The 16,548-nt window shown below is 40.8% G+C and overlaps 1 protein-coding gene across 1 annotated transcript in view; it reads left to right on the top strand.

The window, feature by feature from the left end:
* DARS2 (aspartyl-tRNA synthetase 2, mitochondrial) overlaps positions 1 to 16,548 on the top strand; it is a 35,625-nt gene that overhangs the window by 8,941 nt on the left and 10,136 nt on the right. The window contains exons 7-12 of the mRNA XM_003824674.6: positions 873 to 919; positions 3,334 to 3,440; positions 4,580 to 4,649; positions 5,750 to 5,929; positions 7,241 to 7,348; positions 11,573 to 11,635. Of these exons, the coding sequence (XP_003824722.1) occupies positions 873 to 919; positions 3,334 to 3,440; positions 4,580 to 4,649; positions 5,750 to 5,929; positions 7,241 to 7,348; positions 11,573 to 11,635 (575 nt within the window). The remainder of the gene's footprint in view (positions 1 to 872; positions 920 to 3,333; positions 3,441 to 4,579; positions 4,650 to 5,749; positions 5,930 to 7,240; positions 7,349 to 11,572; positions 11,636 to 16,548) is intronic.

The raw sequence follows: 16,548 nt of genomic DNA, 5'->3' as shown, positions 1-16,548 counted from the left end.
TGCCAGAAGTCTGGAATTCACTCAATGTGTAATGTAGTTTTTGAAGAAAAGTTAACATTATTTTAAAGATGATAAAGATGATAGTGGCTATTACATTGATTAATGTATTATAGTATTTCCCATCATCATCAAAGGCAGGACAGCCCTTTGGCTTTTTCTGTAAGATTTCTTTTCTTTTTTTTTTTGAGACGGAGTTTTGCTCTGGCTAGAATGCAGTGGCATTACCACAACTCACTGCAGCCTCAACCTTTTAGGCTCAAGCGATCCTCCCACCACACCTTCCCAAGTAGCTAGGACCACAGACATGCACCACCACACCCAGCCAATTTTTAAAAATTTTTTGTAGAGACAGGGTCTCATTATGTTGCCCAGGCTGGTCTCAAACTTCTGGGTTTAAGCAATCCTCCCACCTAACCATCCCAAAGTGCTGGGATTACAGGCATGAACCACGATACCCAGCCAGTTTTCTTAATTCTTTATCATGTGCATACATCACTTATTGGGAGCTCAAAAATGTCATGTGAATTAAACTAGACATCTCATTCAGTCCTGGACTTTTTCTGCTATATTTGTGTTATTTCTACACTAACAGAACATTTAAAAAATCAGAATAGTTCAGTAGACAAGAATCCATTAAATATTTAGAATTATTTTATGTGAACAGTATGCTTTATGAACAGAATAGTATTTATGAAAATCTTCAGCTTCCTTCTTAGATTTGTAGAAACCAGCACCAGTAGGCTTGGTAGCTTATTTCAGCTAAAATTCTTAATTAAAGGGAAGCCTCAGATTTGTTGTACTATATTGTGGACATCATATATGACAAATTTTACATTCCTATCTACTAAGTGATAATGTTTCTCTCTTTTTAGGGTTTGTGGATATAGAAACCCCCACATTGTTTAAGAGGACCCCAGGGGTATGTATATTCCTTCAATCAGTCTATTAATAATGTCCTATTAGTTATAAAGCTAGACTACTTTGCTTTTATATTCACTTGGTCCACTTTTATTTACTGCCTCAGGATGGTCATATTAACTAGGTTTTTCTGAAGAATTGAGAAAATTATTTGGGTATTTTGAGTCAGAATCATTTTATTCCACATAAATTTTCTTTCCTTTGAGTTTTTTTGTTTATTATTATTTTTTTTTTTGGTTTGGTTTGGGTTTTTTTTTTTTTTTTTTTTTTTTGAGACAGTCTCACTCCATCACCCAGGCTGGAGTGCAGTGGCATGATCTCAGCTAATTGCAACCTCTGCCTACTGGATCCAAGCGATTCTCATGGCTCAGCCTCCTGAGTAGCTGGGATTACAGGCATGCACCACCATGCCCGGCTAACTTTTGTATTTACTTTAGTAGAGACAGAGTTTCACCGTTTTGGCCAGGCTGGTCTCGAACACCTGACCTGAAATGATCCACACACCTTGGCCTCCCAAAGTGCTGGGATTACAGGTGTGAGCCACCTTGCTCAGTCTCATTTGAGTTTTATAGATGTAATCATTAATAAATTGGTATTTTTTGTTTTTGTTTTTGTTTTTTTAGACAGTCTCGTTCTGTCACCTGAATCTGCCTACTGGATTCAAGCGATTCTTCTGCCTCAGCCTCCCAAGTAGCTGGGACTACAGGTGCGCACCACCACACCTGGCTAATTTTTGTATTTTTTTAGTAGAGACGGGGTTTCGCATGTTGGCCCAGCTGGTCTCGAAATCCTGACCTCAGGTGATCCACCCGCCTCAGCCTCCCAAAGTGCTGGGATTACAGGCGTGAGCCACCGCGCCCAGCCAATGAATTGGTTCTTTAAGAACAAATCTCTTGGCCGGGCGCGGTGACTCACACATGTAGTCTTAGTACTTTGGGAGGCTGAAGCAAGGAGGATGACTTGATCCCAGGAGTTCAAGACCAGCTTGGGCAACAAGACCGTATCTCTTGTCTTAAAGACCCTAAAGAAAAAAAAAATGGAAAAGAAAAAAAATATTTTAAAGAACAAATCTCTTATATATTAAAAATTGACATTTTTCGGCCAGGCACAGTGGCTCACACCTGTAATCTCAGCACTCTGGGAGGCCAAGGTGGGCAGATCACCTGAGGTCAGGAGTTAGAGACCAGCCTGACCAACCATGGCCAGCATGGTGAAACCTTGTCTCTACTAAAAGTACAAAAATTAGGCCAGGCACGGTGGTTCACGCCTGTAATCCCAGTACTTTGGGAGGCCGAAGCAGATGGATCACCTGAGGTCAGGAGTTTAAGACCCGCCTGACCAATATGGTGAAACCCCGTCACTACTAAAAATACAAAAAAAATTAGCTGGGCATGGTGGCAGGCACCTGTAGTCCCAGCTACTCAGGAGGCTGAGACAGGAGAATTGCTTGAACCCAGGAGGCAGAGGTTGTAATGAGCCAAGATCACGCCATTGCACTCCAGCCTGGGCGACAGATCAAGACTCCGTCTCAAAAAATATATATATTAGCCAGGTGCAGTGGCGGGAACCCATAATCCCAGCTACTTGAGAGGCTGAGGCAGGAGAACCACTTGAATCCAGAAGGCAGAGTTTGCAGTGAGTCCAGATTGTACCATTGCACTCCAACCTGGGTGACAGACCAAGACTCTGTCTCAAAAAGAAATTTCTTTTAATAAATAAAAATGGACATTTCTGGCCGGGCGCAGTGGCTCACACCTGTAATCCCAGCACTTTGGGAGGCCAAGGCGGGCAGATCACGAGGTCAGGAGTTCAAGACCAGCCTGGCCAACATGGCGAAACCCCGTCTCTACTAAAAATACAAAAATTAGCGGGGCATGGTGGTGGCAGGCACCTGTAATCCCAGCTACTCGGGAGGCTGAGGCAGGAGAATCACTTCAACCTGGGAGGAGGAGGTTGCAGTGAGCCGAGATTGTGCCATCGCACTCCAGCCTGGGTGACAAGAGCAAGATTCTGTCTCAAAAAAAAAAAAAAAAGACATTTCTAAACATTAATAGTTACTCGATTTATACAGTCTGTGAAATTATAAAACTACTGTTTAATTTGGAAATGCAATTAAGAATTACTTGGATAGGAAATGATACACAAAATTCATTCATCTAGTAACAAAATTGGAAATTCAATTCCGCAAGCATAAACTTAACACCTACCGTATACAATGGTGTTTAAAGTCTACTATGTGCAAGTCTTTTTAGGGACTCAAAGATAAGCAGGAAATTGTCTCTGTCATTGTAGGAACTTTGTTCTTTAGTCATTCATTGATAAACTGAAGTAACAACTTCTACTAGTTAGTTATACTTTGGGTTTGTTTTTGTTTTTTAATAATCTGTCTTCTCTCTCTTTCTCTCTCTTTGAAAGGGTGCCAAAGAGTTTTTAGTACCATCCAGGGAACCTGGAAAGTTTTATTCTCTCCCTCAGAGTCCTCAACAGTTTAAGCAACTTCTGATGGTTGGCGGTTTAGACAGGTGAGCTTTTTTTATGCTAGCAGTTGTCAGAAAAGGAAAAGAGAAAAACAAAGGGAAAAAAGGAAACACAAAATCCTCTCTGTTCTCAAGAGGAGGATAGAAAATTTATGAGAGTTTGGAGAATACTTATAAAATGCCCTCATAATTTATAGTCATCCTTTATTAAAGGTTTATTGGGTGGCCACTATGTACAAAGCTTTATGGTAGTAGATGTGAGAGGGGATTTAAAAAAAAAAAAAAGAATAGGTTCTACTCTCAAGGTGTTAAGGCTAGTAAGCCAGAATAGGATAATGAATAAAACCAACTGTGATATAAACCAAATGTAAATGTATTGAGATTTGCAAGTTAGGTGTTAAGAGCTTTAAAATTATACTTTTTGAGGAAATATAGAAAACTTTGTGAGCTAGATCGTTGAGGACAGAGCTACATTTCAGCAGGTGAAGATGAGAGTTGGAATGGCATAGCACAGAAAGTCTCAAGTGTATCCATGGCACAGTAAATATTTCACTTTGGCCAAAGCAAAAGAGTATATATGAAGAAGCATGGGCTAAAAAAAATGTTTTAATAAAAAGAGCTGGCATGGACTGATTTGCATGCTAGTCTAAATACATGAATATCCAGAGGTGCCAGTGTTTATTTTGAAAACAATATATAGAATAGTTAACTTCTCATAGGTCAGCTGTGTGTCTAATTCGATTAAAGCATCATAAAAAATAAAAGTATTTCTTACTTTTTTTTTTTTGAGACAGTCTTTGCTCTGTCACCCAAGCTGGAGTGCAATGGCGCAATCTTGGCTCACTGCAACCTCTGCCTCCCTGGTTGAAGTGATTCTCCTGCCTTTGCCTCCCGAGTAGCTGGGATTACAGGCGCACGCCACCCGCGCCCAGCTAATTTTTGTATTTTTAGTAGAGACAGGGTTTCACCATGTTGGCCAGGCTGGTCTTGAACGCCTGACCTCATGATCTGCCCGCCTTGGCCTCCCAAAGTGCTGGGATTATAGGCATGAGCCGCCATGCCCGGCCCTTCTTACGTTTTTTAAGTATCATTGTTTTATAGCTTGCATTGCTTTAAACTTTTGGGGAAAAGTGTGTATGTCTTCCTAGAATCATAACTCAATTAATGCTATTTCTCAATTGTAGATATTTTCAGGTTGCCCGATGTTATCGAGATGAAGGTTCAAGACCAGACAGACAGCCTGAGTTTACTCAGGTACAAAGTTATATTCACTTGTTTCTTAAAATTCAGGCTTACTATTTTGAAATAGTATTTTCAAGACCAGTGCAGTATTAATACTTTACTTCTCGTTACATTTTATCCATCAGATATTTAATTAAACTCACCTGCAGTTGAGAAACTAATTATTCTTTTTTTTTTTATTCATGTGTCCTTTTTTAAATTTTTTTCTTTCCTTGGATAGCACAGGGGCCACACTGTCATTCAAATTTTAGTATGTGTGCTGCCAAAACGAGCATGTGTCCTTTTCATAAAGAATGTGGTCAGCAACTAAGGAATGCCAGAAATTCCTGAAGTGTTCTAATGTTCATGATAAAGTCCTTAAAACAAATCTCTTATATATTATGAATAATTTTATATATTGATATTTTAATCTAATATGTGGACTTACCAAAGCTGTTACGATTTGCTTTCTGTATGATAGCATTTTATTTTACTTTATATTATTTTATTTATTTTATTTTATTTTATTTTTTGAGACAGAGTCTCGCTCTGTCTCCCAGGCTGGAGTGCAGTGGCGTGCTCAGCTCATTGCTGCCTCTGCCTCTCAGGTTCAAGCAATTCAACTGCCTCAGCCTCCCAAGTAGCTGGGACTACAGATGCGTGCCACCATGCCCAGCTGATTTTTTGTGTTTTTATTAGAGATGGGGTTTGACCATGTTGGCCAGGATGGTCTGGATCTCCTGACCTCGTGATCCACCCGCCTCGGCCTCCCAAAGTGCTAGGTTTACAGGCGTGAGCCACCACGCCTGGCCAATAGCATTTTAATCATGTGTTGAAGTGAAAAAATTATGAGCTTTGGAGTTGGACAGACCTGGGATCAGATGTAGCTTCGCTGCTTACACGCAAATAAGTAACTTAGTTCTCTGAGCTTTCATGAAATGGTTGTGGGAACTAAGCAAGTTAATGTATGTGAGGCCATTAGCACAGTGTCTGACATAAAAGAGATGTACAATAATATTTATACCCTCTGCATGTATTATGTGCAAAATTCTATAGTAACTTGAAAGCAGAAAAATATATAAATGTGTATATGTTGTGGCTAAATTAGTTTCCATATGGTACTTTGGTTTCAGATTGACATAGAGATGTCTTTTGTAGACCAGACTGGGATCCAGAGTTTAATTGAGGGTTTGCTTCAGTATTCCTGGCCCAATGACAAAGATCCTGTGGTTGTTCCTTTTCCTACTATGACTTTTGCTGAGGCGCTGGCCACCTATGGAACTGATAAACCTGACACTCGCTTTGGAATGAAGGTACTTATCTTCACTTTTCTAGGACTCTGTCCCCAAATAATCCTGCAGTCTTTTTAAACCACTTTGAAATTGACAAGTGTTACACACTGTTAGATGATATTTTTGTTGTTACCTTCGTTGTTACAGAGCTAGAGCAAGAGAGAATAATAGCATGTTAGCAATACAGTGCTTTCTATCTTTCATGTTCCAAGATCCATTTCCAAGAGCAAGATTCTTGTTATAAAGTTTTTATTACTTGCAAGTTATTGATTATATGGATATGAATGGTAACTTGAAAGAAAAAATAACTATTCTTTCCTTTTCAGTTTTTTTTTTAATCCAAGGAGTTACTAAGTTTCCTTGGTCCATAAAAAGCTCAAACATATGACAATGTTTATTCAAATTATTACTATCTGTAAGTATTTAAAGCAGGGGTAGAATTTATATAGAACAGTTTCATTACCAGGCCTCTACTTGTTTGCTCTTAAAGAGCAATATCCCTTGATCCCTGTAATGCTAGTGACATTTCTATATCTCAGTTCTCAGTGCACATTCTTTAGAAATTGGTCCTGCCTGGTCTGTGAATAGTCAGTGGTCAATTCTTAGAATGAAAAAAATACAATACACAAAAAGTCATAACTACCAACTTATAGCTGCCAACTCAACTACTTCTTGTTTCTTCGTTTGTAATATGGAATAGTGGTTCTTTTTTTGTATTTTTTTGAGACGTAGTCTCGCCCTGTTGCCCAAGCTGGAGTGCAGTGGTAAGATCTTGGCTCACTGCAACTTCGGCCTCCTGGGTTCAAGTGATTCTCCTGCCTCAGCCTCCCGAGTAGCTGGGACTACAGGCGCATACCACCACACCAGCTAATTTTTGTATTTTTAGTAGAGATGGAATTTTGCCATGTTGGCCAGGCTGACCTCCTGACCTCAGGTGATCTGCCCACCTCAGCCTCCCAAAGTTCTGAGATAATAGGCATGAGCCTCTGCGCCGAGCCTGGAATCTTAATTTGGTTCTTAAGTCAGACTGCTTGTGTTAAATTCTGGCTCTGCCACTTACTAGCTATGCCATCTTGGGCAAGTTCCTTATTTCTGTGTCTTGGTTTCATCTATGAAATAGGGATAATAAAGAGTGCTAACCTCATATGAAATGAATGAGTATATGTAAAACACTGGTCATATTGCTTAACCCATGATAAACACTCTTTGAATGTATTCTATAAATGTTAAATTATCAAGATCTATTCTCTTCTTTAAAATCTTGTTTGTAAAATGTTTTCAGATAAAAATTACTTCATATTTAGTTATCTCTTTTTGTTACCCATTTTCCAGATTATAGATATCAGTGATGTGTTTAGAAACACAGAGATTGGATTTCTTCAAGATGCACTTAGTAAGCCCCATGGAACTGTGAAAGCCATATGTATCCCTGAAGGAGCAGTAAGTGAAGTATAGTTCTATGTTTCTCTAGAATGTATGCTTTGGAAGTAACTTTGTCCAATACTGTCATATTTAAACTTCAGAAAGAACAATTCTTTTTAAATAAAAATAGGGATTTTTGCTGGGCGTGGTGGCTCACACCTGTAATCCTAGCACTTTGGGAGGCCGAGGCGTGTGGATCACTTGAGGTCAGGAGTTCAAGACCAGCCTGGCTAACATAGTGAAACCCCATCTCTACTAAAAAATACAAAAAATTAGTCAGGCGTGGTGGCATGTGCCTGTAATCCCAACTACTTGGGAGGCTGGGGCAGGAGAATTGCTTGAACCTGGGAGGCAGAGGTTGCAGTGAGCTGAGATCATACCATTGCACTCCAGCCTGGGCAAGAAGAGCAAAACTGTGTTTGAAAAAAAAAAAAGTAGGTATTTTTATACAGAATCTAAAGTATTTCTAAAACCATAAGTAGAGAACAATAAAATCTTATGAATGTGAGTTTACATTCCAGATCCGGGGTGTTTTTCTTTTTTCTTTTTTTTTTCCCCCTTTTAAACAATGCTATCAGCCAGGCATAGTAGCTCATACCTATAATGCCAACACTGTGGGAGGTCAAGGCAGGAGAATTGCTTAAGCTCAGGAGTTCGAGACCAGCCTGGGGAACATAGACCTCATCTCTACAAAAATTACCTGGCGTGGTGGCTCACACCTGTAGTCCCAGCTATTCTGGAGGTTGAGGTCCGAGGATCACTTGAGGCGAAGTGTTCAAGGCTGCAGTAAGCCATGATTGTGCCACGGCATTCTAACCTGGATAACATAGCAAGACCCTGTCTCAAAAATAAATAAATAAATAAACGATGCTATGAAGTACCCCTGTACTTCATTGTGGATAATATGTGAGCATAAAATAATACGTAGTATTCTGTCTGCAGCCTCAGTTGTCTGTCTGTCTCTTAGCCCTGTATCAGCACCAGCATGGCCATTGCATGTTGATTCTTTATCTTCTGAGAGTTCTCATCTCAGTTGCACTAATAACAGGGAAATAAAAGGAGATGGAGCTAAAAACGCAAAAAGGAAGGGGAAGAAGTGGGAGTAGTAGAGAGAGAGAGAATGGTTGGGCTGAGCAAGTACTGACTCTAAAGCAACGGTACACGTCTCTTTTCTGTACATCTGCTTTAAAAAATAATTTCATAAGAAGTATTCCAGTTATATTTTAAATAAGATTATGATTTTGAAAGTCTATACTCATTTGGATACATAAGCAGTATATTCAGAATGGAGTAAGAACTCAGGAACTCAGTCTCACTACTTTCTTTTTTTTTTTTTTTTTTTTTTGAGAGTGAGTCTTGCTCTGTCGCCCAGGCTGGAGTGCAGTGGCGCGATCTTGGCTTACTGCAACCTCCGCCTCCCAGGTTCGAGCGATTTTCCTGCCTTAGCCTCCTGAGTAGCTGGGACTACAGGCATATGCCACCATGCCCAGCTAAGTTTTTTTTGTATTTTTAGTAGAGATGGAGTTTCACCATGTTAGCCAGGATGGTCTCAAACTCCTGACCTCAGGTGATCCACCTGCCTCGGCCTCCCAAAGTGCTGGGATTACAGGCGTGAGCCACCATGCCTGGCCCCTCATTACTTTTTATTTACTTCATATATTCAGTAAAAAGTAATTTATTGTCATGCGGGGCACGGTAGCCCACGCCTGTAATCCCAGCACTTTGGGAGGCCAAGGCGGGTGGATTACTTGAGGTCAGGAGTTTGAGACCAGCCTGGCCAACATGGCGAAACCCTGTCTCTACTAAAAATTTAAAAATTAGCTGGGCATTGTGGTGGGTGCCTGTAATCTCAGCTACCTGGGAGACTGAGGCAGGAGAATCACTTGAGCCCAGTAGGCAGAGGTTGCAGTGAGCATGAGATCATACCACTGCACTCCAGCCTGAGCAACAGAGCAACACTCCATCTTAAAAAAAAAAAAAAAAAAGTAATTTATTGTCCATACTCTAGTCCAGACGTAAGAAATATGTTCAGGTAAGCTCAGTATGATATTTTGCCTATCATTATTTACACCATTTCAAGTTTGTTCTTTCTCAAGTAGATATAAGAACTGCAGGAGTGTGGATCATGTTTTCATCTTTTTATACCTTCCATACCTAGTTAAATGCCACATTAATATAGTTAATGATATGTGGCATATGGGAGAAATAAGATGGTTAAAGTATGATTTCACAAATCACATGGTTTATTGCCATACAAAGAAAATTTTTTCTTAGGTTCACAATGCTTAAAAGAGAGAGAGAATAAGGGCCAAGCGTGGTGGCTCATGCCTGTAATCCTAGCACTTTGGGAGGCTGAGGCGGGCGGATCACGAGGTCAGGAGTTCAAGACCAGCCTGGCCAATATGGTGAAACCACGTCTGTACTAAAAATATAAAAAATTAGCCAGGTGTGGTTGTGCGCACCTGTAGTCCCAGCTACTCGGGAGGCTGAGGCAGAAGAATTGCTTGAACCCCGGAGGCAGAGGTTGCAGTGATCTGAGATTGCCTCACTGCACTCCAGCCTGGGCAACAGAGTGAGACTCCATCTCAAAAAAAAAAAAAAAGAATAACATGAACAATCCTCACAGGGAAAACACTCAGTAGCTGAGGTGCATTAATCACATAGTGAGTGAGTTCCAAAATTATTAAAGTCCACTTGCTCTATTAGGATGGAAGTAGTCCTCTGGGGAAAGTAAAGTCTAATTAAAGTTTGAGGTGTACTCTTATATGAGCTGTTCTTGGGAGAAGCTGGTTTGACCACCACAGTACAGACTGTATCTAAGGTCCCTCGATGCTAGAGGGCAGTGCCAGTGTGGGTGGGTGAGGCTTCAGAGATTAGCTCCAAGACTAACAGGGTATCACCCATCTCTTGGCTGTAGGAGAAGCAGTTGACAGAGTATAGCCAGTCACAGCATGTGCTATCAAAGTGTCTGTCGAACTCTTAAGTTTATATGTATTTTTGAAGTCCAGTAGTTGAGGTCAGTAATTCACACATGGGAGTTATGATAAGGTTTGAGGTAACATTCCTGGGGGGAAGAGGGAGTTCACTCAAAGTTCTCACATAGGGGATCTGATAAAACATCATGCTCTCGAAAGGAGGGGGAATACACCCCAAAACATCAAACCATGTTAAGTGTTTGGATCATTTCAAAGTTATGTAACATGATAACCATAATGTCTCACTTGAAAGACACTGAGATAATTTCAAAAGAAAAATTTTAAGAAACCTCAAATAATCAAATTCTGAATCCTTTTATTGATCTGAAAGTTTTCTTTCACAATTCAGTTGTAGACATTCATGTTGAACATTTATCCTGCATATTAGATATAGAGGGTCTCCTGTGGAATACATTCACAGCTATTTCCAATAAGAGCTGCATGCCCAGCGTGGTGGCTCACACCTGTAATCCCAGCACTTTGGGAGGCCGAGGCTGGCCAATCACATGAGGTCACGAGTTCAAGACCAGCCTGGCCAATATGGTGAAACCCCATCCCTACTAAAAATACAAAAATTAGCCAGGTGTGGTGGCGGGCACCTGTAATCCCAGCTACTTGGGAGGCTGAAGCAGGAGAATCACTTGAACCTGGGAGGTGGAGGTTTTAGTGAGCTGAGATCACGCCACTGTACTCCAGCCTGGGTGACAGAGCTAGACTCCATCGCAAAAAAAAAAAAAAAAAAAAAAAAAAAAAGCTGCATAACTGGAAAAAATAAGCACTGTAACAAGCTTTAAAAATGTGTCATTTGGTAGCAGAAATTGGATTTTTTTTTTTTTTTTTTTTTTTTTTTGAGACAGAATCTCACTTTGTTACCCAGGCTGGAGTACAGTGGCACAATCTCGGCTCACTGCAGCCTCTGCCTCCTGGTTTCATGTGATTCTCCTGCCTCAACCTCCCGAGTAGCTGGGATTTCAGGCACCTGCCACCATACCGGACTAATTTTTGTATTTTTAGTAGAGACGGGGTTTCACCATGTTGGTCAGGCTGGTTTTGAACTCCCAACTTTCAAGCAGTCCACCTGCCTCAGCCTCCCAAAGTGCTGGGATTACAGGCATGAGCCACCGCGCCCAGCCCAGACATTGAATTTTTATTAAATCTTACTATTATAATAGAAAGACACAAAATATATTTGTCATTTGATCGCATAACCATGTTTATGAAGCTAAGTGTCATACTGACAAGTTTACTTTGATTTTTCTTTCATCAGAAATACTTAAAAAGGAAAGACATTGAATCCATTAGAAAATTTGCAGCTGACCATTTTAATCAGGTAAGGAGTTAATTAGAGCAGTTTTTTTCCTTATACAGATTCAATATTTTTAACTATTATTAATTAAACTATCATTATCATTAGTTTTGAGCATCTTGTTATTTCAGATCATTCTTCTGCTTTTATTTACTTTTTATTTTATTTATATATTTATTTTGAAGATGTAGTCTTATTCTGTCGCCCAGGCTAGAGTGCAGTGGTGCCATAACAGCTCACTGCTGCCTTGATTTCTTAGGCTCAAGCAATGCTCCTGCCTCTTTCTCTCAAGTAGCTAGGACTACAGGCTCAGGCCACCATGCTGCCCAGTTGCACCCCTAGTCCCAGCTACTTAGGAGGCTGAGGTGGGAGAATCACCTGAGCCTGGGGGTTGAGGCTACAGTGAGCTGAGATCGCACCACCGTACTCCAGCCTAGGCATCAGAGCAAGATTCCATCTCGAAAAAAAATTGGGCCGGGCACGGTGGCTCACACCTGTAATCCCAGCACTTTAGGAGGCCAAGGCAGGCGGATCACTTGAGGTCAGGAGTTTGAGACCAATCTGGCCAATATGGCGAAACCCCATCTCTACTAAAAATAAAAAAAATTGGCCGGGCGCGTTGGCTCACGCCTGTAATCCCAGCACTTTAGGAGGGCAAGACAGGCGGATCACGAAGTCAGGAGATTGAGACCATCCTGGCTAACACGGTGAAACCCCGTCTCTACTAAAAATACAAAAAAATTAGCTGGGCGTGGTGGCGCGGGCCTGTAGTCCCAGCTACTCTGGAGGCTGAGGCAGGAGAATGGCGTGAACGCAGGAGGCGGAGCTTGCAGTGAGCCGAGATTGTGCCACTGCACTCCAGCCTGGACGACAGAGCAAGACTCCGTCTCAAAAAAAAAAAAAAATGCAAAAAATTAGCCGGGTGTGTTGGTGCTCACTTGTAATCCCAGCTACTTTGAGAGGCTGATGCAGGAGAATCGCTTGAACACAGGAGGTGGAGGTTGCAGTGAGCTGAGATCACGCCACTGCACTACAGCCTGGGCCACAGAGCAAGACTCAGTCTCTAAATAAATAAATATTAGCTGGGCATAGTGGCACATGTCTGTAGTCCCAGCTGCTTGGGAGACTGAGGCAGGAGAATCACAAGCCCAGGAGTTCAAGGCTGCAGTGAGCTATGATTATGCCACTGCATTCTTGCCTGGGTGACAGAGTGAGACCCTGTCTCTGAAAAAAATAAAGGATCCAGCCAGGCACGGAAGCACATACCTGTAATCCCAGCACTTTGGGAGCCCAAGGTGGGAGTATCACTGGAGCCCAGAAGTTTGAGACCAGCCTGGGCAACATAGTGAGACCTCGTCTCTACAAAAAACAGAAAAAAAATTAGCTGGGCATGGTGGCACACACCTGTCATCCCAACTACTTGAGAGGCTGAGGTGGGAGGATCACTTGAGCCCAGGAGATCGAGGCTGCAGTGAGCTGTGTTCACGCCACTGCACTCCAGCCTGGGTGACACAGTGAGACCCTGTCTCAAAAAAAAAGGAAAGGATCTTAGGTATGATAACAGGAATAAAATGAAACCATATGGGAGTAATTAAATTATGATATAATCAAAGGAATTAATATTAAAGTTCCTATTTAAAATCTTGTTTTCTAAGACTTAATAGAGGAAAAATGCTCTTATAATGATATGTAAGAAAAGGAGGCTATAGGACTATATTTATACTGATTATAACCATGTAAAACCACTATATTTGTATATTGAAAATGGACTACCTACCTCTACTACCACTATTTCCCAAGCCTCATACCTCAAGCACAATGAACAATAAGTAGATTTTTATATAAGAAAAAAAGATCAGGTTAGTGGTTCCCAAAATGGGTTGAGACAAAATCAGAAAAGTCAGGGCAATATAACAAGCTTTTCATAAAGTTAAACAAATTTAAAGAACTATCCTTTTTTTCTCTGTCGGCGGTGGGGATGGCGGGGGGAAGAAATATGTCTTTTCTTTATAAAATTAAAAATTGGCAACCCTTTATCTTCTAATTTTGTTTATTTTTATTTTATTAGTATATAAAATCTGCATCTAAGAACCATAGGACCAGGAAATAAGCCTGAAGGTTAACTTTGGCAGCCTTCAGTTGATGGGACTGTTATTACATTTTCTTCTTTCATTCTTCTCTTTCTTTTCCTGTTTTCTTTTTCTTTCCTAATTTCCTGAACTTTTATATAAGAAATGGGTATTACTACTACTATTTTTTATGAATGTTTTAACTTGATTTGGCTTCTAATTGCTTTCAGAAGATCTTATGTGTTTTTAGCAACATATGGCATACACATGGTTCAAAAAATAAAGAACCATTAATGATGAAATGCAATAATCATTTGCTCTAGCCTGCCCCATCCATCCTAGTATTCTGCCAGAGTACCTCTGTTTTTGGAAATATCTCTACATACTTTTTTTTTCTTTTTACTTAATTCATTTAAACCTTGTTAACTTCCTGTCATGAGAGATGAGGCTCACATATACAGACCTCACCTAGTTACTCTGTACCTTCTGCACAGCTGTCTTTCTGAACTTTTTTTTTTTTTTTTTTTTTTGAGACGGGAGTCTCACTCTGTCGCCCAGGCTGGAGTGCAGTGGTGCCATCTCGGCTCACTGCAAGCTCCGCCTCCCAGGTTCACTCCATTCTTCTGCCTCAGCCTCCCGAGTAGCTGGGACTACAGGCGCCCACGACCACGCCCGGCTAATTTTTTTGTATTTTTAGTAGAGATGGGGTTTAGCTGTGTTAGCCAGGATGGTCTCCATCTCCTGACCTCGTGATCCGCCCACCTCGGCCTTCCAAAGTGCTGGGATTACAGGCGTGAGCCACCGTGCCCGGCCCTTTTCTTCATTCTTTTCTGAGTTGAAGCCACCCATCCTGGATCCCAGGTTTTCCTCTTTCTTTTTTGTGTTGGAGTATGTAATCAAGTAACTTCCTAAGAAAGCATGTGAGAGATCAACTTACTGAGTTCTTACAAAATGTCTTTATGTTTAAAACCTCACACTTGATTAATAATAATTTGGCTTAGTACAAAATTTTGAATTGACAGCCATATCATCTTAGAAGAGTGCTGTCCAATAAAACTTTCTGTAATGATGGAAACGTTTTATGTCTGCATTGTTCGGTGTAGTTGTTGCTAGCCAATGTCGCTAGTGAACACTTGAAATAGGATAGTACAACTAAAGGGCTGAACTTTTTACTTTATTTCATTTTAATTAATTTAAATGTAAATAGCAACAGTGCATCGCTAGACAGCACAGCTTTAGAACATTTAAGGCATTGCTTTACTTTCTTCTCCCATCTGTTGTTACTGATGAGAAGTCTGATGCTTTGATGCTTGTGTGAATTTATTCCATTATAGCAGAGCTGGTTTTTTCTCATTGGAAGCTTTTTGCCTTCTGATTCTTTATGTTCTGAAATTTCAGAGTTTGTTTGCCTTTTGATCATTTTTCATTTAATGTGTTACACACTTGAAGAGCCCTTTCAATATGAAGGTTTATGTCTTTTTATGTGTAGAAAATTCTTTTATTATCTAATTATTTTGACCTCATCATTTTTTCTAGTCTCTCTTTGGAATTTCTACTAGTTGTATGTCAAACCAATTTAACCTCTTTTCTTTTGCATGTCATTTTTCACCATTTTCTTTGTCTTGTTCTATTTTCCTGGGGATTTCTTCAACTCTTCTGTTGAATTTTTTTTATTTCCCAGTAGCTTTTTTCACTGCATCTTATTCTGGTTTTATTCATAAAATATATTTTTGAGTACCTTTGAGGATTCAAGTTCTCTTTTGGTCCATAACTTATGTTTTCTCTGGGGCTAATTTTTTGGGTTTATCTTGGTCTTTTTTTTTTTTTTTAATGCGGCAGAGTTTCTTCAATGTACAGTGATTGTTGGTTATCTGTACATATTCAAGAAAGGGGCATTTTAAAAGCTGGTTGGGGCCGGGTGCAGTGACTCACGCCTGTAATCCCAGCACTTTGGGAGGCCAGGGCGGGCAGATCGCTTGAAGTCAGGAGTTTGAGACCAGCCTGGCCAACATAGTGAAACCCCGTCTCTACTAAAAATACAAAAATTAGCCAGGCATGTTGGCACACATCTGTAATCCCAGCGACTAGGGAGGCTGAGGCAGGAGAATTGCTTGAACCCGAGAGGCAGACTGCAGTGAGCCAAGATCAGGCCACTGCACTCCAGCATGGGTGACAGAGCGAGACTCCATCTCAAAAAAAAAAAAAAAGCTGGTTGGAAGCTCAAGAGAGAGGCTTTGTAAATGGTTAGGTTTAGTTTAGCATGAGCAGCAAGGCTGCTCTAGGCACTCAAGGCTTAAGAGTCCTGAGCCTCTCCAGAATTCTGCAGGGTAAAATCAGTTCCTTGTGCTGAGGCTGCCTCCATTGTTCTTTATGCCAGACCTTCCTGCACCTTGCTTCTTTAATCATTCCTACTCAGTTCACTTGCAATCTGCCAAAAATTCGCAGAAATCTCTCATCTGCTGATATTATTCTCCATTCTTCATCCCCTCCCCCTTTTTTTCATTATGTTGAAATGACTTTTTTTTTTTTTTTTTTTTGAGTCTCACTCTGTCACCCAGGCTGGAGTGCAATGGCCCAGTCTCAGCTCACTGCAGCCTCTACCTTCCAGGCTCAAATGATTCTCATGCCTCAGCCTCCTGAGTAGCTAGGATTACAGGTGCACAGAACTGGCACAGCTACTTTTTGTATTTTTAGTAGAGATGGGGTTTCACCATGTTGGCCAAGCTGGTGTTGAACTCCTGAAGTGATCCACCCACCTCAGCCTCCCAAAGTGCTGGGATTACAGGTATAAGCCACCGTGCCAAGCCTACTTTATAAAATTCCCTTAGTATCATTTTGAATGGGTTCATGGAGATAATAGAGATAATC

Source organism: Pan paniscus, chromosome 1 (assembly GCF_029289425.2).
Source record: "Pan paniscus chromosome 1, NHGRI_mPanPan1-v2.0_pri, whole genome shotgun sequence".
Taxonomy (NCBI): Eukaryota; Metazoa; Chordata; class Mammalia; order Primates; family Hominidae; genus Pan; species Pan paniscus.
The sequence above is the reverse complement of the archived record's forward strand: the minus strand, read 5'-3'. Positions and strand labels throughout refer to the sequence as shown.